The sequence below is a fragment of the Vidua macroura genome, chromosome 17 (assembly GCF_024509145.1).
Source record: "Vidua macroura isolate BioBank_ID:100142 chromosome 17, ASM2450914v1, whole genome shotgun sequence".
Classification (NCBI taxonomy): Eukaryota; Metazoa; Chordata; class Aves; order Passeriformes; family Viduidae; genus Vidua; species Vidua macroura.
In genome coordinates, this window is record NC_071587.1 from 9,242,798 (window position 1) to 9,268,001 (window position 25,204).

Sequence of the window (25,204 nt, forward strand, 5' to 3'; positions counted from 1 at the left end):
GTCACTGGAAAGGCTGATAATTGTTGAGGAAGAGATGAGATAAGAAGAACAAGACAAGTCGAGTTTGGTACTACAGTGATGTTATTTATAATCTCACTACAGACCTATTTTCTCTTGTGACTTTAATCCTCCCCATTTGCAGTGAGCAATCTATTATACTGGAAGATATTTGAGATGCTTTGGGAGTAGGGGAAGTATTATACATAAAATATGTGGCTAATATTATTAGAACAGACTCTGATTAATTTTGCAGCTGGCAACATTACCCCTGCCTGAAAATTAAATCCATTTGCTATCCGTGTGGAAGTAATTGTGTTAATATCAAAGCTAGTTTTGAAATGAAATGGGGAGAGTTCCACTCCATGTCTCCCATACAAGGAATCAGGGATATGAGATGAAGGACTGGAGTAATAATTTCTTGCTAACAAAAGGAATTATCCTTTCCTCCACCAAATTTGCAAGACTTCAGTAGAGTTTTTTGTGATGTGTTTAAGGTACATTCAAACATATAGATAAATCCAAGTGACCTTGTCTCAGTCTCACCCCTGCTTGCAATATTGCCCGTGGGCAGACACAAATACAAATATTTGTATTTGTACCACGTTTGTACAGCACCAAGCACAGCAGAGCCCTGTTCTCCTGGGCAGGTTCATCACCCCAGTAATTATTGACAGCAAAGATACGTGCCCACGCCAGAAATATCTCAGTCTAATTACACTGGAGTGATTTTGAAAAGCAGTTGGACGAGATTAAAGAGACAGCTTTTGTTAATTAAGAACTGTTTGGGCTTCCGGTGCTGTAAAGATCCCAGCTGGCCCCATATGCACCTCTGGCTGCAGCTGGGCTCTGGATCTCCCCCTTTATTTCTCCTGGAAAAGTTTTCCTCCCTGCAGCCTGTTTGCTGGAGCGCGGCGATTCTCTCCTCCTCCTCCTCCTCCTAGGCAGGAGGTGGGCAGGTCTGACTACATTAAATATACAAACACGCTGTGCTCGCTCTCTGCTCCAGAGGCATCATCGGTGGCCCATGAGCAGCAAAACCCGAGCAAAGGCTGCCCCAAGGGCTGGGGGAAGGCTGAAAGCAGCAGCAGCAGCAGCAGCAAACAAACCAGAAGGGAAGGGGAGAGGAGCAGCAGGAGAGCCCAGGAGGGCTGGGCACCCCGGGCTCTCACAGGAGCTCTCTGCAGCCCTGGCACATCACTTGTGAGTAAACGAGCAGCAGCGTCCCAGCAAAGAGCATCCTTCGAGGAGGAAGAGCTGGAGATCACTCGGAAGAGAGAAGAAAACAAAACAAAACAAAACCAAACCAAAGCACCAGCTGCTATCCCTTCCCAGAGGGAGAGAGAGCGAAAGGACTATAGGGGAATGAACCTGGAGGATCCAGAGACTCAGAGCGGAAAAGTTGCCCTGACGGGAGACTCTGCACACTGAAGCTCTGCTCCACGATGGGATTTCTCGTGCCTAAGGGAAACCTCCTCCTCCTGCTGTGTGCCAGCATTTTCCCCGGTAAGTTTGAGAAAGCTCCTCTCCCCTTGCTCTGCTCTTTAGCTCTTTCCTCCCTTATCCCTCTCAAAGACACGCTGCAGAGACCAGCCCGTGTCACCAGGGAATTTCCCTGACCCTTCTGCCCCACCACTTCTGGTCCCTTGAGCACCAGCCTCTGCTGAGCAGCGTTTTGCCTTTATTTTCTGCTCCTTGTCTGATTTGATGGAGAAAGGGTTAAAGCCACTGTGGGAAGGGGACAGGAGGGAGAACCCAGACGGGGGCTCAGCATCCTGCTTCTAGCCTGGGCTTTTCTTCCCTGGGTAAAGTGTGTTAATGTGTCTCGGGGCTACAGCTCCGGCTGGGGAGAGCACAGCCAGCGCTCAGCTAATGCTTCCCTTTGTATAATCCAGGGCAGCTAAAGACTAAGTAGAAGCCATATTCCACGAGGGACGTGGGCACAGCCCCCGGCTCCCTCTCCCCTCTGTCTGGTACCGCCGGCACAGGAGCACAGCTCCTCCAACAGCCTCTGGATGAAACGTGGCTTTAATTTTTAACAACAACCGGGCACCTCTGACAGCTCCTGGAGCCTACGTGCGGGGTCAGGGCTGCTGCTTGAAGCCTCCAACTTTTAAAGTTATGCCTGAGCAAAACTGGGATCTTATCATCCAACTTGTGCTCTCCACCATCCTCTTCCTTCTCCCATCGTTTTTGTGAAATATCCACTCAGCAGGTTAAAGAGCTGAATTTCAGTCTGCCTTTTTTTTCCTGATAGATGTAATGCCAGTTTTTTATGTGTAAATCTGATCCAAAATCCCTGTCTCTCAGCAGGAGGTTGCTTTTTCCTTTTTGGCTTGCCCTTCTAGCATCCCTCTTCCCTGCTTGCAGACTCCAGTGCTAGAAACTTGCCACAAAGTGGCCACAAAAATTAGTCCAGATTCAGGGAAGAATGGCTCATGAAGTGTTTTCTATGCAGTATTACTGGTGCTCCCACTTTCTTCAGACCAATCCTGCTCTGTAATAGTGGGTGAATAGAGTGAGGAATACCTGGCAATGTTGGGGGTAGAGGGGACACAAATCACCTGAGTAGCATCACCCTCCTGTGGTTTGCTGGAGTTTCCCTCTGGAGAAGGCTCCAGCTGTGCCAGCCCATGGACCTGCAGGTGTTTCATTCCTCCCCCACAGCCTTTGGCCACGTGGAGACCCGAGCCCACGCAGAAGAGAGGCTCCTGAAGAAACTCTTCTCTGGTTATAACAAGTGGTCCCGTCCCGTGGCCAACATCTCGGACGTGGTCCTCGTCCGCTTCGGCCTGTCCATCGCCCAGCTCATCGATGTCGTAAGTGCAGCCTCTTTGTGCAACAAAGGCCAAAATTAACCAGGCTGGGCCCAGGGAGAGCCTCCTGGTGCGTGTGGGTTTTACTGGCTGATGCAGGGTTGGGTTGGGAAGGCTCTGCCCTCAGCAGAGAACAGCAATCATGCAGACAGACCTGGTGGAACACAACGGGACTCATGTGGGTAGATGGCCATCAAAGTGGATCCTTTACTCTTCATTTACTATAGGCAAAATCCCAAATTCCCTGTCAAAACCCATGGGACTGATCACAGCAGGGCAGTGGAGCCGCTGGCATAAGTGCCAGAGAATTCTGGCAAAATAATAAATCAAATACCTAATTTGGAATTTGAGCCATAATCATTAACACTAATTTACACAAGCTAATAGGGACACAAGCACACCCTGGGAAGAGAGATTGCCTGAAGAGGTTTCTGCAAATTAAAGTTTTCAGGGTTTTTAACTAATCTGGCAGATATTAACAAGAAAATTCTGAGTGTTTATTCAGACAGAAGCCACACATGGAAACTGCATATGCCTTGTACAAAACAGAGTGGTCTGCACGTAGATTGATGTGCCCTGAAACAGTATTTATGGGATTATTCTGGCACAGTGTGTTGGGGTCAAGTGTGGGACAAAGGAGGTCCCTGCAGGGCTGCAGATGCCAGACACACTCACAGGCTTTAGAGCTTGTGCAGATCTTGCTCCTGCATTTTTCTCCTTCCTGTCCCTATTTGCATGTGGCACTTCCCATGACAGTGTCCCTGCAGCTGCACATTCTTTGAGCAGGTATTGGGCTGGCTTTCATAAAATGGCTGGGGTTGGAAGGGACCTTTAAAGGCCATCTTGTCCAAACCCCTTATTTTTCAGAGGGGACTCCCTGTCATTTTTTACTGTAGTCATGTGGCAGAATGAAAGGGGTGGTGATGCCCCAGCCCTGGGAGTGTTCAAGGCCAGGCTGGATGAGGCTTTGATCAGCCTGGTTTAGTGGAAGGTGTTGGAGAGGGTTGGGACTGGATGAGCTTTGAAGCCTCTTCCAATCCAAACCATTCTGTGATTCCTGTGACAACGGAAAGAATAATGCAACCTAAAGACATTACTGGTGTGGGACAATCCTAACAGATGACTCTCCACACAGTTTTATATTTTGAAATCAGACTTTTGAGATGAAAAGGAAACAGCTGAGATGGTTCAGGAGGTGGGGAATCAAAGACACCAGTTGCTGGAGAGTCTCATCTCCTTGTGCAGAAGCCATCCACTTCCAGCTTTGCAGCACAACAATGGTCTCCCCTTCCCCTCCTCACTCTTATGTCAGCCTGAGGGATCCAGGGCTGTTTGCAGTTGCTAATGTTGAAGTTGCATGGTTCTCATCTGAATAATTGATAAGACTAAAGATAAGACATTAGTGACTGTGGAGGCATGAGAGAGACTCTCCATTATGCAGCTGCTGAATTGTGGAAGAGGGGGGATCGATACACCTGCTCTGCAGAGCTTTCCCAGTTTACTTAAGAAAAATTAATCTTCTTAAAACCATGTCAGTGGTTAGAAGTGCAGCTCACAGGCAGAGCTGTGCTGGGACCTGTGGGCATGGCTGGAGGAGAGCTCTCCCCTGCTGCCCCAGTCTGTGACTGGTGACACTCCTGCCACCACTGTGGCCCTTCAGCTCTCTCCCCCTTCCCGACAGTGACAGTTTTGGTGCAAACCCTGCTGCAATTGTTAGACACAACGCTCAGCTCCCAACGACAAGAAGTCTGAAAGGGAAATCAGAGCTGTATTCAAACCCCAGCTCCTGCTGACAAAAGCTGGGGGCAGGGGAACAGAAATCAATGGGGAACTCTACATTCCTGCATGTCCTTACCTCACCCTGGACTGCTGAGGGATTTCTGAGACCAGGAATAAGCGGGGGAGAGGTCAAATACATGTCCAGGAGCAGCCACTGAGAGACACATTTGGACTCCTGTGCCTGTGTGTCTGCAGGACCTCACGTGCTGTGCTCACCTTGAGAGAAGGGGCCAGGCAGTGCAACACCCCCATGGCTGTGGGGTCACTGCTGCCCTCTGGGCTGGCTCCTGAGGAGCATCCAGCTGAGGAGGAACTTGGTCATTATCCCATTGCAAACCCCTCTCAGATAATCCCGTGGGACTGGAGCTGTGCTTCACTCGGGTCAGGAGGATGGTGTGGTGATGGGCAGGAACTTCCACCAAGGGTGGTTCCAGGGAGAATTCCAGGAAAAGGCAGCACCTGCTACATTGGGATGCCCCGTGCAGGGGCTGTGGTGGAGACCCTCAGGTGCTTGAATTGCAAAGTGGTAAGAGAAGCAGGTTCTCAAGGATTAGTCCAGGTCATGGCAGTCTTTATCTCCATCTCCCACCAGCAAACAAGCAGCTGGATGTTTTCTCTCCCTTTGTTTCTCACTGGAGTGTTTTTGTATTCCTCCTTTCTCCATGTGCTTCTGGTCCCTAACCCCAGAGCAGAGAATCTCTGCTCAGGTTTTACATCTGGTGCCACAACAGCAATGAGGAGGCTCAGGGAGGAGGAGGCAGAGCTCCCCCCAAACATCCTGGGTTTTAATGTTCACAATCAATCCTGAACTGCCACAAGAGCAAGGTTAATGATGAGCAGTTTGCTGTCAGCTGAGCCCTGCCAACTGAGCTGGGTTTGGTGCCAACCAAGGCAAGAGATAAAAAAACCCACACAAGTAAACCCTGAGCTCTGATGGGACACTTCAGTCAGACCAGCACTAGGCTCTGCCCCACATAATTCATCTGAGTTACTTACAGAGGGCACAAAAGGCAAGCAGCAAACAGTAATTAACTCTACTGCAGTGCTGCCAGCATTATAAATGCCTGACAATATTAAAATATGTATCTACAGTCCTACTATTTGTGCACAGAAAGTCTACCATGGATGGAAATACACCAGGCTGCCCAAGAATTCCATGTCAGCAGAGCAGCTGGGGTTTATTCAGAAAACCCAATCCACAGTGCCACAAGCTCATGAATTTGGTAGGAGAAATGCTGCTGAGCTTCTTGTTTCCAGAACTGTGTCCATGGGTGATGTTTCACAGGAGAACACCCTTGCAGATGAAGCTGGAATCCACCACACGTGTGTGAGTCAGGGTTTATATATCCATCACTCCCCTCCAGTGCTCAGGTCAAAGGCAGGCTGGGGAGCTTTTTCCTCTACCTGGTATCATCATCCCAGGCTGAATCCATCAGCACTGAGTAAAATCCCAATAAATTCCAGTCCATCTGTTCACAGGATTGCTTAGGTGCAGGCTCAGCTGTTCAGTGGTATCAGACAGCTGTGCCCTGTCCCATGTCAAATGACAGAAACATCTGCTTTTGATTTCCAAGACAGAAATTACATTTATTGAAGAGGTGATTTGTAATTACATAAATTAAATATAATTAAGGGAAATTAAGAGGGTTCTTTGGGCCCCTTAATCTGCTCCTGTAACCAATATCTGATCTTCCATTTCAGGATGAGAAAAATCAAATGATGACCACGAATGTGTGGGTGAAACAGGTGAGTGTCCCCAGATATGTGGTTTTCCATGTTTCTTTTCAGTTTCTCTGCTGAACTCTCCCGGCTTTATAACCACCTCATTTTTGGCAGGAGTGGCACGACTACAAGCTGCGCTGGGACCCTCAGGAATATGAAAATGTCACCTCCATCCGAATCCCCTCGGAGCTCATCTGGAGGCCAGACATTGTCCTGTACAACAAGTGAGTGTGAGCTCTGTGACCAGAGGGCAAACCCATCCTTGCAATTTTTCTCTGTTCATGAGGTTAAAATGTTTCTACTTTATTTTGTTCATGAGGTTAAAATGTTTCCACTTTATTTTGTTCTCTGTGGTCGGAGTTCCTGTAGATTCTACAACATGCCTTAAATGACATGACTGACATTCATCACAAGGGCTTTGCTCTCCTAATGATCCTTCCTCTGGGCAGCCAGTTTTGTTGGGGGATGCCAGGTATTGTTTTCTCTTCACATGTCAGATGCACAATTAAGCTGGATTTGAGCTTTCAGTCCTCTTCAATTTCATTTCACCCAGGAGCTCTCCCCTAATTCATCACCATCAACTGGAAAAGCCAATTACTGATGAGGAGCTTAAATAAGGAAAATATGCTGAAACATGTCGGGCTTGTGCATCTGCAAACTGGGGTTTCAGGTCAGCTAAATACCATTCTGGAATGATTTCTAAATAGGTATTTGTTCCTCATTGCAGATACTTGGAATCTGTCCCTTGTATGGACACTTCCTAGCGAGCAGGTTGTGGTTTTCTTTCTTTCCTTTGGAGCCTGTTGATATTCTTAGAAATGCTGCCCAAGTGCCAAGGCTGTTTTCTCCCTGGAGCCCCCACCACAGCTCTCCAGTCTCCCAGGGTGCCAGATATCCCAATTCTCCACCCTAGCACAGGCCCCAGAGAAAACACTTGCTGCAGGCATCAAAGAAAACATCTTTGCATGAGGCTGACACTCAGAGAAAACCCTCACAGCAGCAGCCAGGCTTTGTTTTAATAAACAGTCGCCTGGTTCTAGCTTGATATGATTTTGCTTCTGTTTAAAAACCAAAATAAATGGCTGAAGCTGGAATCTACCCAGGGAGCTTTGGAGACTGCAGGGTCTGTTATCTTTCCCATTAGCTCATTCTGGATCCTCAATGGTGTGGAGTGATTGCAAACCTCTCGGAAATCACTGCATCCTCACTGAGCACCTTTCAGAGATTAGCCCAATGGAAATGATTCATTCAGAGGCACTTGGACCTTCCTGCCCTCCAGGGACACACTCTGAGCATGAGTATTGCATCAAAAGTGCCTCACTTGGCAACCCAGAAAGGTGTTCACAGCTTCCACTGGAAGGAAAAAAAATAATGTCCTTGTCATTCTCGTTGTTTAATTAATGACAATGACAAGGGTTATTATTTTTGGAGCTTCTGGTGGTTGTTGTGGTGGACCATGGTGCCAAAGGAAATGACGTGGCACAATCCCTGCGTGACCTTTGTGTGTCAAACCATCCTTTTGCTGGAGCTTCTGGCACAGAAGAACCTGATATGTCACCTCTGCTTCCTCTCCCTTGGCTCAACACAGTTTATGAGGATGGCCCATGCAAGGAGGGGCCAGGAAATAAGGAATTACAGAATGGCAGAATGGTTTGGGATAGACAAGATCTTAAACTTGATCTCATTCCAGTGGCAGGGACACTTTCCACCAGTCCAGGATGCTCAAAGCTCTGCTCAGCCTTGCCTTGACCACTTCCATGGATGAGGAAGACTCCACGAGACCTTGGTATCCTTTAGGTCTCTGGACATTTTGGGGTTTCATGCTAAAGGCATCCTCCAGATGTCCAGGACACCCAGACCTGGAGCTGGGCAGTCTTTGGCTCCTGCCCCTCACTCTCTGCCCCTCTGCCCCATTGTTGTAGTTCAGTGTTGCTGTCACTTGAGTCTCTACAGGGACTCCAGGGGTCTGATCTCCTGGCCACAGCAGCTACTCCAGAATGTCCTTCTCAACCTCTTCTGGGCAGTGAGAGTTTCAGTCCTGCCCACCTTACTGCTCTGACTTGCAGTGGCAAATCTGACTGTCCTGGGACCTGCTGACACAGGGAGAGCTCATGCCTCAGCTCCCCAAGTCCAAGCTGCTTCTCTCCCTTGATCCATACTTAGTATTAATGATCATGCATTCATCTGTTGGTTGTCATGAGTCTATCATGCACTTTTAATTGGTTACTTTATCCATTAATTAAACATGGATGTGAGCTAGGCACCAGACATTAGTGGTTTCCATGAATTCCATGTGTCTTCACTGCTGTATTTCCCTTTGTTCTTATGGAAAATGTTTTCTGCCCTGAGATGCACTTCTTTCTTCCACCTAACTTCCTACCAAACACATCTGGAGCTGCAGCCAATATCTTCATCAGGTTTCACATATTTTAGGGATTGCAGGGCCCTTCAGAGTGAGGGGACACCAAGGTGAGGCTCTTTGGCACAAGATTTCACCAAGTGCATTCCCAGCCAGGCCTTCTCCTGGTGGTCATCTCAGCTGGAAATGATGGTGACTAGCCATGGTGATGCTAACAAGGAGTCCATCTCATATTTTACACATGTATATGTATAGTTTAGAGGGAGTTTAACTTAGCTGCACATGATTCTGGGTCTCTGAGAGCAAGAGAATGTGCAAAGAAACCTTGGTGGAAGAGAGCAAGAGGCCACACTGACCTTTTGCTGTCTTCAGGCTGTTTAGTGTGAGCTAATTATTGCTCATAATATTATTGAAATATGGTATTTTTGTTGGATGGACTCCTTTAGGAAAGATTATACAAACACCTCTTCTGTTTTCATCTTGGGCTATATATTAAAAAAAGGTTAAATTTCAGTTGATTGCAAATTTACATCTTTAAGGAAACCTAACCCTCTGTTGTGAGGTTACTCTCATATCTTGGCTCATTATTGTAAAAACATTCAGTTTACCCACTCTAGAGACCCAAATTAAATCAGTAAATTCAGCTGGTTTGGCCTAGAGACTAAATGTAGTTGTCAACATTCATAAGAAATCTGAAAAGAAATTAATATCCTACAGGGAAATTAATATGCTGCTGAATTTTCAGGCATGATGAGATAAGTTCCAAAACTCTGCAAATGGTTTCTACTGGATGTGACATAACATATGTACAACAGAGGAATATGAGTTCTTCATAGTGAAGTGACAAAGCCTCCTCTTTGCCAAAAAAAACAGGCTGTTCCTTATCTGAGGTTGTAAAGGCTCTTCAGGCACCACCAAATCATTTCTAAATGAATTACCTAATCCTCTGCATTGATTTGGTTTTCCATTCATGAATGGCTTTGAAGCACATTTTAGGGTTTTTTTTTGTATATTAGAAGTACAAAAAGTGAATTGTATTTTTTCCTCTAATGAGGGCATAAGCTCTTGGGGGTTGCAATTTTGTTTGTAATGGGGTTTTTTGGTTTGGTGGGTTTTTTTTTGTTTGTTTGTTTTGGTTTTGGTATTTTTTTGGTTTTTTGTTTGTTTGTTTGTTTGGGGTTTTTTGGGGTTTTTTTTGGTTTTTTTTTTTGCTTGTCCATCACTGTGTAGAGTCACTTGTTCAACATAGGAGCTCCAGAGGAGAAATCCCTGGAAGCACAGGTTTGCATCCAGGTGCTCCAGCTGCTGGGCAATCCAAGCCCATGTCCTTGAGCCTATGCTGCTTTTCAGCTGGATAGTCATGGTATTATCACAGCATTTGTCTTCTCCAGCCTGGTGATTGTAAAACCTGGGAAGAAGCTACTGGGAATATTGAGAATTCAGAAGTTTCTCTTTTCTTGGTATTTTCTGGGATTAACTGTTCCAGAAAGTAATCCCCGCCTTAGAATCCACAGTTACAAAAAAAAAAAAAAAAAACCCAAAAAAAACAAAAAACCAAAAAACCAAAGAAATAAAAAATACAAGATCAGATATGAAGGAAAATCAAATACAAATTTCTGTAATTAGGCATAGGAAATATCTTGAGGAATTCATCCAGTGATAAAATGGACACAAAGGGATTACTGGACTGGGTAAGATCATCTGTCAGGCAGCTTTTGAAAATCATGGAAAAGCAAAGAGCTTTTTTGAAAAGTACTGTAGCAGCTTGTTCTCGTGAACTGTACTGTGATGTTTGCAACCAGTTAGATTTATGGAGTAACACTGGTTTCATGACTCATCCCAAAGCTCTTTGGAGGAGAAATACCAAAAGATGCCCCAGCGTAACCTTTAAAATTGGAAACATACTTGACATTTTTCTTTATGTGCATTGGCACAGAACTCCTCATTCTGCACCAGCTATATTTATAATAGGCCAAGAAAAAAATCACTGATTCACCCTTCAGTTCTCCTGATTCTTCTGGCAGGCTCAGTGGTTGTTTTTCTGGACAGGGACATCTTCAGATGCTTTGAGGTTTGCTGCCAAGCTCTACCCAGCAATGCAGGAGCTAATAGAAGGAAATCTAAAGAGGGATCCCTCTCCTGGGCTGCTGCTCTGTTCACACCCAAGGGCTGCTCCTACCATTCCAAAGACAGAGCAGGAGCTCTGCCTTCAAAGTGCTGGCAAGGATTCTTGGCAAAGGGGAGAATTGGAGCAAACTGCACCAATCCAGCAGAGTGAGAGCTTCCTGAGACACCTGTGCTCATTCCATCGGCCCGTGCTGAGAATGGTGCCTGTTTTGCTGAGCAACAATCAAAATGTCATTAGTTACTGCTGGTTTCTAAACACCTAAGCCAAGCAAAAGCTGGGATGTGACTGAGGGAAGTCCCATCAGTGCACACACATCTCCCCTGGGCACCCAGGAAGTTTTGTACCCAGGTTGCCAAGATCCTGGAGATATTTAGAACCCAACTAGGTAAGGTCCTGATGCTCTCGTAGCTGACCTGCTTTGAGCAGGGAGTTTTGGGCAGGAGACAGCTCCAGAGGTGCCTTCCAAGCAGTGCATTTGAGTTATTTGGTAGCACAAAACAGTATATATTTTCCAGTACATATTTTCTGGTTTCCCTTTGAAGAGAATTTTAATCTGAACATTCCAGAAGCAGCTCTGTAATGGGTACCAAAAGGATGCAGGCTCCTAATACTACAATTTTTTCTTTGTTACTGCTCTTTGATGAAAAATGCTTTAAGTGAGGACATTCTACTCTATCCATATATGTGTATAGAAAATTTTCAGGCTTTTAAAGGTCTGTTTGGATTTAAATTGCATCATCAGAAATGAAAATAAATGTGTGCCTCATTTACATGCACTCTGAAAACACTTAATTTTGTGACATTGTGTATCTCCCAACTGCAGGAAAATAGAAAGTGGCAAAAGAAAATAAAAATTCTCCGTCAGCAGAGCTTTTTAGTAAAACATGGCTGGTAGTTGTCAGTAAAACAATGCCATCCTTAAACCCTTATAAACTTAGGAGATTTAGTAGAGCAGCCTTTATTCTCAAAATGAGAAATCAAAGCCTGCAGGACACAGCAGCTTTTTTATTTTTTGAAAAAAAAAAAAAAGTAATTGTCTTCTCTCTTTCTTGGTGTGCACTTCTGTGTTTGACATAAAAATATAAGAGCTCCAGTTCTTTAATACTGATATATTTTTAAAGCTGTCAGGTCAGAGTAACCAAGAGAGCCTGACTATCTGAATTCTCCAGTTCTTGTGATGTTTGCCTTGCACTCACGCCTTCTTCCAAATGGATTTTCATGACAACTGTCACAACAGAGTGATCTCCACTGAGTGAGATGAGAACGTGCTGCTGCTCTAAAGGAATGTCTGCAGATTTTCTCTGTCCCACTTCATCAGGTCTCCCACCTTCCTAAGGCAGTATTCACGTGGTGCAGGCAGGGCTGTAGGAACAGGAATGGGTTTTCCCACGGCAAAGCTGTCCAAAAGAACACAGGGTTTCCCCAGTCTCCCAACTGCAGACTGTGCAGTTGGTTATCTCACCTTCATCCCTTGGAGATTGGAGAAAGACTTTGGAAAGCACCCAACAGCCAGGTGACCTTGTTTGCTCCCTCTCTGATGTGGAGAGGAGCAGAATCAAAGTCTCATGCAGGAGGGGAGGGAGAATCTCTTCAGGCTCCCTGCATGGGCAGGATGCCAGCAGGCACAGCTTCCAATCCCCTAAACATATGCTTGAAGGTCCAGTGTGGGTGGAAATCTTGGGGAAGGAGGCAAAAATATATGGATGCATGAAGGGTGAGACAAGTGGGAATACTGCCTTTGCATGATGTGGCTGGCTGGGATGTACTCTATGTACACAGCATGGCTGATTTACCCTGCTTACAAATTCCTCTGCATTGAACTGCAAGGAGAAATCCAAACACACTCAGTAAAGTCAGGAGTTCCTTCATAGTCCTGGTAGGTTGGTGAGGCTGGAGCTTCCCAGGGTATTTTATGGCTCCTCAGAGTCAATAACTGACTAAATCCAAGGAGATGTTCTGCAGCTGCTTTCACTCCTGCCATGGCACTGCAGGCAAAAGCCAGCCTGGAAGACAGTGTCAGTATTATTTGTAAAAACATGTGAGCCAAAGAGGACCCAAAGAGGATGAATGTTAGGATATGTTAGGCGAGCAATAATAATAATAAAAAAAAATGTTCCTCATTAAAAAGCAGATAATTTACAGAAACAAGCGACACACAGATCTGCAGCATCACAATGGTTCCATCTACACTTGCAGAGGAGGAGTGTGGTGATCACACAGAAACTGCAAAACTGCCAGGGAAGGCATTTCTGGGAATGAAACAGAGTTACATGTATTATTATCATTCCTGGATGCAATTTTAGAAAGAGTTTAGTGTGTTTTTTACCAAGAGTTTTCAAAAGAAAAATGCACACCTGTGTTGTTTATCCAGCCACTTACACGCTGCTCTACCTAAGAAGGGAAACACTCATAGTGGAGGCTCATAATCCTTTTTCTCTAATAAGATCCAATTAAAAATATTGCTCCATTAATGAGCGATTTAATCATGCCTCGGAGATATCATTAAATGCAGAATTGGATTCCATATTCCTATTGAGATTTAAAAAGAAAACCACCAAGAACAGAAAGCACTGGGCTGTCACTTGCTGTGCACGTTTCATGTCTCAATCTGGCTTTACTATGCTCCTGGCAAAACCCAGGAGAAAAAAAAAAAAGGTGGTTTTCATCCAAATCACATGTTCTGGAGTGTAAATTAGATTTAAGAAAGAAGAGGTAAGACAGGAGCTGGATGGATTGTACAATGGCCCAGGTTTGTTTGCTTCAGAGTAGATCACCGTGCTGATTTTGTCTTAATCCCTTTGTGAGAGTCTTGTATGTAGTTTCCACTCTTTTTTTTTTTTTTAAGTGTTTTAAATATTTTGTGTTCTTTTGATTTGCCCAAAATCTGCCCCAAAGAACACAAAGAACAAAGAAGAGTTTAGTAAAACCTGGTTCTCCACCACACAAGAATTCTGAGGTTATTTTTCCATTAATTCAAGCAACCTAGAAAATTGTCTCAAGGACATCTGGGCTGTGATCCTGAGGCCTGGGGACGTTTCCATCTCCGCCCAGAAGCCACATTAGCCAAGGCTGCTCAGCAAGTGCCAGATCCTCCCACTATTTCCCAATACTACACCAGTCTCATTTTTAGGATGTTCCACAGGGCAAGTGGAAATATGTGATGTGAGTTGTGAGGCCCTGGCACAGGCTGCCCAGAGAAGCTGTGGCTGTCTCATCTCTGGAATTGTTCCTGGCCAGATTGGATGGGGATTGGTGCAACCTGATCTAGTGGAAAGGGAAAAAAAAAAAGAAACTTCCATGGCAGGGAGTTGAAATCAGATTGTCTTTAAAATCCTTTCCAACCCAAATCATTCCATGATTCTATGAAACTATCAAAAAGTCCTTTTTTTTTTTTTTTTTTTTCAATTTTGCTTATAAATGAATGGTCTCCTAAAGAAATTAACTCAGAAAGTTCCTGTGCCTTCTGCAGCTTGAGGAGCCCTGCTGTTGATGATCTTGCTGCTGGTAGGGAGGAGGAGAGGAGAGCCCCCTGTCACTGCGTGGCTGCTGTCAGGGCACATCTGGGCACTGAAGCAGCAGAGTGGGGCCCAGGGATTTTGGGAACTGCAGGCTGGTCTGGTTTCAGCCAGAAGCACTGGGCAGGAGCAGAGAGCTTTCTATGTGTATCAGCCTGAATAATTCATCTCAAGTTTTTAGCAGAAGCTCTCTTCCCCTGCATAGCCTGTCCTTTGTCTGGCAGTGCTGCTGTTTGTAACTTGAGTTCTTCCTCCAAAAGTCTGGAAAATACAATTTATTCATACAATTCCAATACAAACTTCTGAGCTGTTATCTATTTATCTGATAACCCCCAGTTAAAGGTTCCTGTGAGATGACACCACAAAAGCCAATTCTCTTCCTAACTGGGAAATCAAAAGATTAATGTTCATTATTCTTACTAATAGGATGTTCTTGCTGTTTTTCACATAAAAGACTGGGTGATTACCCAGCACACTTTCATTTTTAGCAGCTGTCACAAATAATTCTGCCGAGCCCACAGCTACACTACCTGATAGTACTTCCTCCCACTTCTAAAACAAACTCAGCCCATTCCAGAGCACATATGGGACACCTCTGGGGAAAACCTGTGTACAATCACATCAAGGAACTGACTTACACCAGGGGAAGGCTGACATGTACATGAATTCCAGGGCTTGTGTAAGCCAAGAGCTCAAAATCCACTGGAGAGAGTAGATGGATCCAATGTTTGGACATGATGTGCCTCTTGCATCTCTCAGGTAATTTGGAAGCCAGGCACTAAATATCCTATTTCCTTAAAAGAGCTGACATGTCCTAGAGAAGTCTGAGCCTTTCTTTGTCTTCCATCTGTCCCCAGTGCTGATGGTGACTTTGCAGTCACCCACCTGACCAAGGCTCACCTCTTCTACGACGGGAGAATTAAATGGATGCCCCCTGCTATCTATAAAAGCTCCTGCAGCATCGATGTCACCTTCTTCCCCTTTGACCAGCAAAACTGCACGATGAAGTTTGGCTCCTGGACCTACGACAAAGCCAAGATAGACTTGGTGAGCATGCACAGCCATGTGGACCAGCTGGACTACTGGGAGAGTGGGGAGTGGGTCATCATCAACGCTGTGGGCAATTACAACAGCAAGAAATACGAGTGCTGCACAGAGATCTACCCCGATATAACTTATTCCTTCATTATCCGGAGGCTGCCGCTGTTCTACACCATCAACCTGATCATCCCCTGCCTGCTGATCTCCTGCCTGACCGTCCTGGTCTTTTACCTGCCCTCTGAGTGTGGAGAGAAGATAACCTTGTGCATCTCCGTGCTGCTGTCCCTCACTGTCTTCCTGCTGCTCATCACGGAGATCATCCCCTCCACCTCCTTGGTCATCCCTCTGATCGGGGAGTACCTCCTCTTCACCATGATATTCGTTACCTTGTCTATCATCATCACTGTCTTCGTGCTCAACGTGCACCACCGCTCCCCCCGCACCCACACCATGCCGGACTGGGTGAGGAGGGTCTTCCTTGACGTAGTCCCACGGATCCTTTTCATGAAACGTCCCTCCACAGTGAAGGACAATTGCAAGAAGCTCATTGAGTCCATGCACAAAATAACCAACGCACCGAGGCTTTGGTCCGAGATGGACATGGAACCCAACTTCACTACCTCATCCTCCCCCAGCCCCCAGAGCAATGAGCCATCACCCACCTCCTCCTTCTGTGCCCACCTCGAGGAGCCAGCCAAGCCTCAGCCCATGTGCAAGTCCCCCTCTGGGCAGTACTCTGTGCTGCACCCAGAGCCCGTACAGGTGACCTGCTCCTCTCCACAGCCCTCCTGCCACCCCCTGAGCGACACCCAGGCCACCTCTGTCTTGAAAGGCAGGTCACTCAGTGTCCAGCAGATGTACAGCCCCAGCAAGGCAGAGGAGGGGACAATCCGCTGCAGGTCCAGGAGCATCCAGTACTGCTACCTGCAAGAGGACTCTTCCCAGACCAATGGCCACTCCAGTGGCTCTCCAGCATCCCAGCGGTGCCACCTCAATGGGGAGCAGCCCCAGCACAAGCCCCCTCAGTGCAAGTGTAAGTGCAAAAGGGGCGTGGTGGCTGGCACAGCAGCCCAGGGGAGCAAGAGCCACGGCGCCAAAGAGCAGCACCTCGTGCTGATGTCCCCAGCCCTGAAGCTGGCAGTGGAAGGGGTTCACTACATCGCTGACCACCTGCGGGCGGAGGACGCGGATTTCTCGGTGAGTATTCCAGCGGAGCCTGCTCTCCTTCAGGAAGTCAGAAATGAGCTGCTAAGGGAGCTGCAGCAAGCCTTGAGCTGTGCAGAGTGTGTACGTGTTGAGGCAGGCTCAGCAATACCTCTAGTGAGGGTTTTGGCCACTGTAGGCACAGCTGGAGATGTCCTTGGGGTCTTGGAATGAGGGCCAAGGGGGAAGCACAACCAGGTCATGCTCAGGGCTGCGCTAGAACAGTGGATTCTCCAGCAGAAAATAGAAGTGAAGTTGTTGTTAGGCAGCAAAGAAGCAGTTTGGTTTGTGAGAGACCCAAAATGCAGCCATCTCACAGGAACAGAGACATTCCTTATTTAAACCTCTGACAAATGGGGAATCCACACTCTCTGCTTTTTATTAATCACTGACTGTGACTGTGGAGCCCAGGAAAGCAAATTGCCCAAGCAGGCTGTGGGAAGCTGTAGTAGAGTGGGGATACTGCAGGGTCTGTTCAGCTCTGCTCACGTATCGTGATATGATTCCTCATTTGTGGACCTCCACTGGAGCAGTTGGCTCTGTGCAGGGAGGTGGGGGAACAAATTTCCTGCTTATTCTGTGGGGGTAAATATGGCTACAAATAAAAGGAGTAGAGGCTGAAAGGATTTCTTTTCATGGAGACACTGAATATAATAAATGCCACATCCTTTCACAGCTCTTGTAGCTCTTTCCTGCAGGACTATGGATATCGTGTGCTAGTAATTATGAAAGGAGGCACAAGATAACCTGAAGTTAGTCACCTTATTAAAGAAAAGTCTTATCTATCTTCTCCCAGGCAGTTCCATATGCAAAAGGTTCTTTTTAGCTTTGTCTACAGTTTAAATTTCTTAAGATTTAGAATCAGTGCAAGTTGTAGTGTGTTTATACAAGATTTCCTGTGCATGGAGAGTGTCTTTTATTCACATTTTTCACAGCACTGAGCACCAGCAAGAAAAGCTTAAATACTACTGTCCATTTCTATACTCTTTGATATCATAGTTAAGGGCCTCTGTTCTTCAATGGATTTCACTTCATAGCATCCTTTGAGGACAGAACTGTTAATTCCTTATGTTGAGGACTTACAGCCAAAACACAAACTTTCTATTCAAGGTCACAGAACCAATCTGTGGCAGAGATGGGTTGTGAATCCTCATCTTCGTAAGTCGCCAGTCCAAAACTCCTTGCCAGGGTAAAGCACTTCAGAAGCACATTAGGAGTACAGGAATTAAAATCTGCTCTCTCCCTCTGGCAACAACCACAAGTAAACCCTTGGATGTCAGTTGAGTTTAGCTCAATTTTTTCCCCATGGTGCAAATGAAAAAATATTACACCAATAATACTTCCCATTTCAAATGATTCTGCCTGCTGAGCTGGTTGGTGTTAACAAGAATGGACTCAATTAATATTTTGGGTTCCTTCCTCTTAATTTTTTTAATGAAGCAGCCTTCAAAAGCCACAAATTTTCTTCTGATACCTTCTGCTGCTCTTCCCTCTTAAAATTAAGTGATCATCCTGAGGAGAAAGCTATTTACAGCACTAAACATCAAAAGCAGAAGAAAAGGAGCAGCTTTGAGCCTTTTGTCTCTGACCCAAGCTCCTGCCAGCCCAGGCTGTGAGGAGAGGCACCAGGAAAACATCCAGCAATGAGCTGTGGGCAGCTTTGTGGGCTCCCCTGGGGACTCAGGGTGACCTTTCTCCACCGTTCCACAGCAGCTGTGGTTGGCGCAGAAGGCAGAGATTGAGTTTTCAGATAGAGGGGATAATGCTGACTCCATTGTGGGGCTGAACTATTTTCTCTCTCTGGACCCAAGTAACATAAAGTAGGAAAGCACAATTTTTTTCTCCCAGTGGAAATGAAAAAGAAGGAAAACGATCTTCTGGAACTGAAATGTACTGTGAGGAGCAGAACTGATCTAATAAAATGAGAATTTATTGGGGAAAAAAATCAGTACTCAGAAATTTGCTTTCATCTTAAAATAAAATTGTGGCATTTCTTCATGGAAGTCTTCAATAAATCTATCAGCAGGCACCTCTGATGCAGCTACTGAGACACATCTTGCTGTCTTGTGGGCAATATTTCCAGAGACTTTCACCTCCCCAGAAGGAGAGCAGAGCTTCTTTTAAGTTCCTCTTTATTTTTTCTCTAAAGTTCCATTGCCACAGGGGCAGTGCTTCTAAATTAAAAGTAAATAGCTCATTTAATTAAGTGCTCCAGCGAAGAGAAAATGGGAAATGCAAGAGGCAGTTGTTTGTTACAGAAGGATATCTGCAAACAATACAGGCACAATGGGGCACTGGGGAAAACACACGGAGGAATTGTCCCAGCATAAGATGGAAATGCCATTAGAAATTAATTACAGACTGAAAGGCAAAACAAGTTTCATGTCACACATCAGCCAAAATAACCAGACAGCACCAGCACCATCTGGGAAGTCATTCTGTCCATGGCTGTGTGCATCTCTGGAATGCTCTGATATGAAGACATTTAAAAATAAAATGGGAAGGAATAAAGCTGAGGGGCAGGAAACAGGATAATCTCACAGGGTTATTTTTAACAAAGTACAATAACACCGCCTGGGACTGCTCTAATCTGTGTTGCAGACTCCAGGTCCTGGGCATCAGATGTCACCAAGGCACCTCAATCCTGCACCCAAATCCTGAGGCTCAGACCCACAAGGAGCTGGACCAGGGCAGAGCTGCAGATTCCCACTTTTCAGGAGTTGGGGAGTGGGGGAGTCAGCTGGTTCTTCCCCTGATTGTTTCCCGAAAATAATTTTGAGCGAGCTTCTTAAAAACTAATCAAAAAAGAGGTCAGGAGTTGTGGTGGCAGATGTTGGCAGCTGCATGGATGTCAGAGAGACGTCTGTGGATCAGACTCCACCTGGGCTGCTGGACCACAAGGAAATGCTGCAATGGTGGCAGAACACAAAACAAAAAATCCAGATCATTTTCTCTCCCTCATCCTCTTTTTTTTTCTTCTTTTATTATCTCTCCATAATTTCCAATTTCACCCTCAGTGCTCTCGGTCTGAAGCTGGATATTGATTTTACAAATATCTGATGCACTCCCAGCCATCATTTTCAGGATGGGCTCAGTATTTCTGCATACACCATTACATTAGAAAGCAAATTCCTGTCCAAGTTGTTCATCCCCCACTTTCCTCTTCTTTGCTCAGGGAGAAACTCATCAAGTTTCTTTTCTTTGTGTGATCTAGCACTTATATTTACTAGCATAAATATTCAAAGAAAGTTATTACACCAGAATGAGACATTATTTGCTCAGTCCAGTTTTCCAACTGAACATCAGATGGGAAATTTCAGATTTGCTTTACACATTGGTTGCATCATAAGACATTAATCCCATAAAAACAATCATCCAGGGCTTGCTTAGAAACCTTTTTCATGAGTTGAATAGGTCAGAAAATAAGTGCAGCAAAAGGGAGTTTTGAGCTCTTATCACAGAACCGTAGTCACAGAATGGTTTGGGTTGGAAAGGATCTTAGAGCTCATCTCATTCCACCTGCCATGAGCAGAGCCCCATCCCATCTGCCCTTGAACTTTCCAGGGATGGGGCAGCCACAGCTTCTCTGGGCAGCTGTACCAGGGCCTCAGCACCCCCACAGTAAAGGATTTCTTCCTAATTTCTAATCTAAAACACTACATTTCAGTTTAAAGTCATTCCCCCTTGTCCTGTCACTACACGATTTTATAAATTTGAATAAATTATAGTTCACAACCCAAGGAAATGATACAATCTTGGGATGAGAGAATTCCTTTTGATTTCAAGGGTCAGTATTTTTTTTTTTACTTACCCTAATTACAGATGGTTGTGCAGAGGGCTGTACAATTATAAGATACCATGATTTTTCCCAAGAAGGTGACAAGATGCAGGATGAACATGGTTGTTTTCTCTGCCTATTCAGTAGTAAAGGCTGGCTTAACTCAATGCTGGTTTTAAAAGGAATAAATCTATCCATTTAATGAAAATATTGAACCCATTCTTATGCTTTTGACAACATTCAGGCATTCCTGAAATTGAAAATGCTTTGTTCAGAGAAAATATAATATGGTCTCCAGTGCGTGCCTCATTTCCCAGCTCACAAAGCTGCTCACTGAGCCAAGGAGCTCAGCAACACCTCTGTACCTGTGGAAACATCCTCTGCTGCAAATGGCATTTCACTGACAGCTGGATTGCTTCCTTTACCAAAATGCATTTTTGGCAGCTTTGCTGTCCCTGTCTCCTTTCACCACTCACAGCCACTGGGGAGGTTTGAGTGGGCTCCTGCTGAGATGTTTTCCCCAAAGAGCAAGGCAGCGTGCCAAATTTCAGCCCTCAGGACTATTAATCACCAAGTGGGAAATTGTAGGAAATCATAATGGATACAGTCATATCAAACAGAGCTTTACCACCTGATCAGGCCTCTTCCTGGGAAAGAAATTACTAATAACAATGTAATAAAAGAGGTTTTCATCTATATATGCTTTCTTAATGAAGCAGTCATTTACCATTTCTGCCTCATGGTATTAGAACTCCCCAGAGAGGAATTGCTGGAAAATCCTCCCAGAGCAAGGCAAAAAAGGGGATAAAGGAGGGTGAGGGTACTTTTATTTGCTGGTTCATTTTCATTGCTTATTCACCCAAAGCTGGGAATCCCTTCACAGGAAGAGTTTGGCTTTGTTAATCTGTAAGCAAATCTTTTTATGAGCATGGGGAAACGAGTCATTTCTTACCCCCCACTGCCCCAGCTTGAATCACAGCCTCATTTACACATCCAGCTACAGCTGTTTGTGATGGAAAATGGGAGAGTGTGCAGATGGCCTTAATTATCCACAGGGGTGTGTTATCCATAGGGATTTGTGACTTCACATGCACACCCCTGCAGTCTTAGGATCCCTCAGGTGATTGATGAATAAACCTGTGCCATTTTATAGGACCACTAAGTGTGAGGGAGACTTCCCCCTCCTATCTCTGGAATTATATTAAAATATCCTACTTTGGAGTAAAGCTCTAAGAGTTTTCATAAATTTTAATCTCCGGCAAATGTCAATAATTGGCCTCTCCCCTCTGTGTTCCAGGTGAAGGAAGACTGGAAGTACGTTGCAATGGTCATCGACAGGATCTTCCTCTGGATGTTCATCATTGTGTGTTTGCTGGGAACTGTTGGGCTCTTTCTCCCACCGTGGCTGGCAGGAATGATCTAAATATAGCACCAAAGGGAAGAAATTATTGCCCCACTATCCCACTGTATGGATTTTAGTTCACCTGGAAGGAGAGAACAGAGAAGTGGAGGCAGCCCTTCGAATAATTCACTGAGTGTCCACACTTGAGCTGCTCCCGAGCTCTTGGGGAACCCTTGCCGAGGTCACATTGTTCTGCCAAGCCATTTTCATCTCCTCCATCTAATTTAGGGGAAAAGTTCTTATCAAAGTCTGTACATAGCATGGTGGCATTCATTGGCATATACTCAGCAGTGTAAGAACATGAGCTTGTCCCTAAAGCAGCACAGAAAGGGGCTCTGCATCCACAAAGCAGCCCCTGGCAATAGCTCCAGTCACCCTCAGCAGTCTCACTGTGCCCTGCCCAGTGATTTTGCCCTGTCAGGCTGAAGTCTTTCAGGACTATGTCCCTGTATGAGTCATTTTATAAATAAAGTTCCAAATTTGGGATACCTGTGCAGGATGTGGTCTGTGTTCAGCTGGTAAAGGCAGACTCTGGAAAGGTTTACATGACTGCTTGGGACAAACAGTGATCATTAGCACAGTAGATGCAGATCTTATACAGATTTTACTTTGGCCAGTGCCCTCCAGGAACTGTGGAGACGGGCTGAATGAGGATCAGGCAAATGGAGGGAGGATTTGGGGTTAAGACTGGGACCACATTGGCAACACTTTAGGGTACTTTCAGAGGAAATCTCCTGGATCCAAGTTACGGCTTCTGCAAAACAGCAGAGGGTCACCCTGAGCTGTAAAACCATTGATGCAGGTGGGGAAAGTACCTGAGACATGGGGAAGCCAGAACAGAAATCCAGGATGATGTCAGGATAATAAATGTGCCAGGGTCACCTAGAGCAGGTTATTTAGGTCACAGAGAGAGAGACTCCATGATCTCCCAGGCAGCCTCAGTGCTCTGCCACCCTCAGTGTAAAGCAGTTTTTCCTCATGCTGGGGTGAAACTTCGTGTCTTTCAGTCTGTCCAGCTCAGTTTGGTCTGGCTCACTGTTCTCACTCTCAATGCTGGGTGCCAGCTGGGAGCAGCCCACAGCCCAGTGTCTCCCTGCTTCCTTCAGAGCTCTGAGGCAGAAGGGCTCATGAACATTTTACTAGTGTGTGCAGGCAGAGGCAGATGTGGTCTAAAAATCCTCTAAAAGCTGCCTCAGGACCTGCCGTGAGAGCACAACTCAAAGACCAGGCTGCAGCTCTGGGATCTGGCTTTGCCCAGCACCTCCTCCACACCCAGCTGGGATCAGCACTCAGGAGACTCTCTGGGCGCTGGGAAGTTTTCCCTGCCCTGAATTTAGGGGAATACACACCAGGAGAGGCAGGCAGCTGCCTGGGGAGCAGCACAGAGGGTCCTGGCAGGAGCCAGAGCCAGGTGAGAGCCCAGGTGGGACGTGTGCCACCCCTGTGTGGTGGCCTGGCACATGAGGCTGGTTGCTGCCACACAGCTCAGTGAGCAGCACAGGGCTGCTCAGAATTGTGACAGCAATGCTGGAACCAAAACAATGGGGTTCGGAGACTTCTTTGAAATACAAGTTACTGTACTCAGCCCCAACAGCACAAGTTAAAAATCAATGCAGTGATCAGCCTGTGAGGCCTCATCTAGGAAACTACAAGTGACCTCCGTGTTCACAGATTCAGCCAAGTGCTTAAAATCTGTTTGGCTCGCAAAGAAAGCAGAGTAGCTGTGGTTTGGGCCAGTTCCACAGAGAGCTGTGCTGGCACAGCGCGGGGTGCGAGGCAGGCAGAGAGGATGAGAGAGCCGAGCTGCTGCTCCTCGTCGCTTGTTTTCAGAATGAAGAGAGACCCAGCCTTTGGAGATGCTAATTTATCCCTTTTCACAGTCAGTGAGTTTGCTTACGGCAATGAAAGGGAAACAAACAGTCGAACATCTTCAAGGTCTAGTGCATAAACGCACCAGCACAGCTGCGGTGTGTGTGCGGGCTGCGGCACAGCGGGGCTGCCCCTCGGTGTCACAGCCCCACGGGTCACAGGGTGAGCCCTCCCCAGCCCCTTTGCACATTTCTCTGACATCCTCTGACAAAAGGATCATGAAGGTGGAAGATTTCTGACCCTGGGCACTGCTGGGTCAGGGTGTCGTATCACAGAAATGCCCACAGCAGCTGCTCAGAGCTCGCTCTGCCTCCCCCTCCTCCTCCTCCTCCTCCTCCTGAACACATGGGAATCACTAGCAGCAGAGCAGGTGGGAGGCTTGGCTGTGCATGCACATTTTTAGCAGTAAAACCAGCAGTTTCCAGCTGGGATAGAGTCAGCAGCAGCTTGAGTCTCTGCTCACATCTCCCAGCAAACAAGGGAGCCAAAACCAAAGGCAAGCCAGGGTGGCTGGACAGCCAGAGCTGCTGCTGGGCCCCTGAGAGCAGGAGGGGATGACTGGGAGGCACCAGGAGAATTGATAAAGGTTTAAGGACAGAATAAGAGCCAAATGTTCAGGGTGACATATTGGGAAGTTCAGTAGGGACAGGCACAGGCTGTCCTTTGTTGACAGCAAAGGGCTCATCTCCAATTTTCACCTTTTCTGCTCAAAGTCATGGTCAGTGCACACTGTGTGAAGGGCAGTGTCTCGGGGGAGCGTGGTACTTCGACTCCAACAGAGCAGGACATGAAACCCCGGGCAGAATGGCCCTGCCATGCAGGAGGGGGAGGAGGAAAGAGCTGCATTAGCACATCAGAAGTACCAGGTGTGATTAGGAGTGCTAAGGGTGTGGTTGTGTCCTTGAGGAGTCAGTGACGCTACAGCATCACGGGGTTTGGAGGGACAAGATGAGGAGTGACAGTTGAAACCATTTACAGAGGTGTTACTGGTGTCTGGGGAGAAGCTGAGATAGGGCAGGTCCCTGGCATCATCTGCTTTGTCAATGTCACAGCAGTTTTCATACACTGATAACTACATTTCTTCACATGTTGCATAAGTAGTTTCTCAGGTTAAAGTTCAAATAAATTCTTGTTTTTGCTTCTGACATGCCTCCTTTTGAAGTCTAAGGGGAAAAATTAGGAAACAACACCTACTGCTCTTTCTCAGGCAGGTTATTCCATCTTAGAGGTTGTTTAGGAGGATGCTATCCCTCCATAGGATTCAGTGATCAGAAACTGGAATAAAACTGGGACATGAACCAGACTATAACTGTAGAATAATGAATAATTGTGCTATTTCAAACCCATGGAACACAAAGAGAGGTTTTAGCATATGAAAGACTCCAGGAAAATGCATGCAGCCAGACTGTTGGCATTTGTAATGCTCCCAGCTCAGAATTGATTTCCAGGACTTGAGTGAACAAGCTGACATCAGAAAAAGAGTGAGGAAGCAAGAGTGGGACACAACAAGAGCCCTAAAATGTCTTGGAAGAGATCCAGCGCTAAGTAAATGGTTTTCAGCTTCCAGGAGTGCAAAACTAAGCTCAGAGACCCCA

The 25,204-nt window shown here is 46.1% G+C and overlaps 1 protein-coding gene across 1 annotated transcript; it reads left to right on the plus strand.

The window, feature by feature from the left end:
• Positions 1–1,037: 1,037 nt before the first annotated feature.
• CHRNA4 (cholinergic receptor nicotinic alpha 4 subunit) lies at positions 1,038–22,226 on the plus strand. The gene is made up of 6 exons (XM_053992813.1): positions 1,038–1,503; positions 2,665–2,816; positions 6,294–6,338; positions 6,429–6,538; positions 15,174–16,554; positions 21,636–22,226. Exons 1-6 carry the CDS (start codon positions 1,443–1,445, stop codon positions 21,759–21,761), a joined length of 1,875 nt encoding a protein of 624 aa, XP_053848788.1. The 5' UTR covers positions 1,038–1,442; the 3' UTR covers positions 21,762–22,226.
• Positions 22,227–25,204: the final 2,978 nt, after the last annotated feature.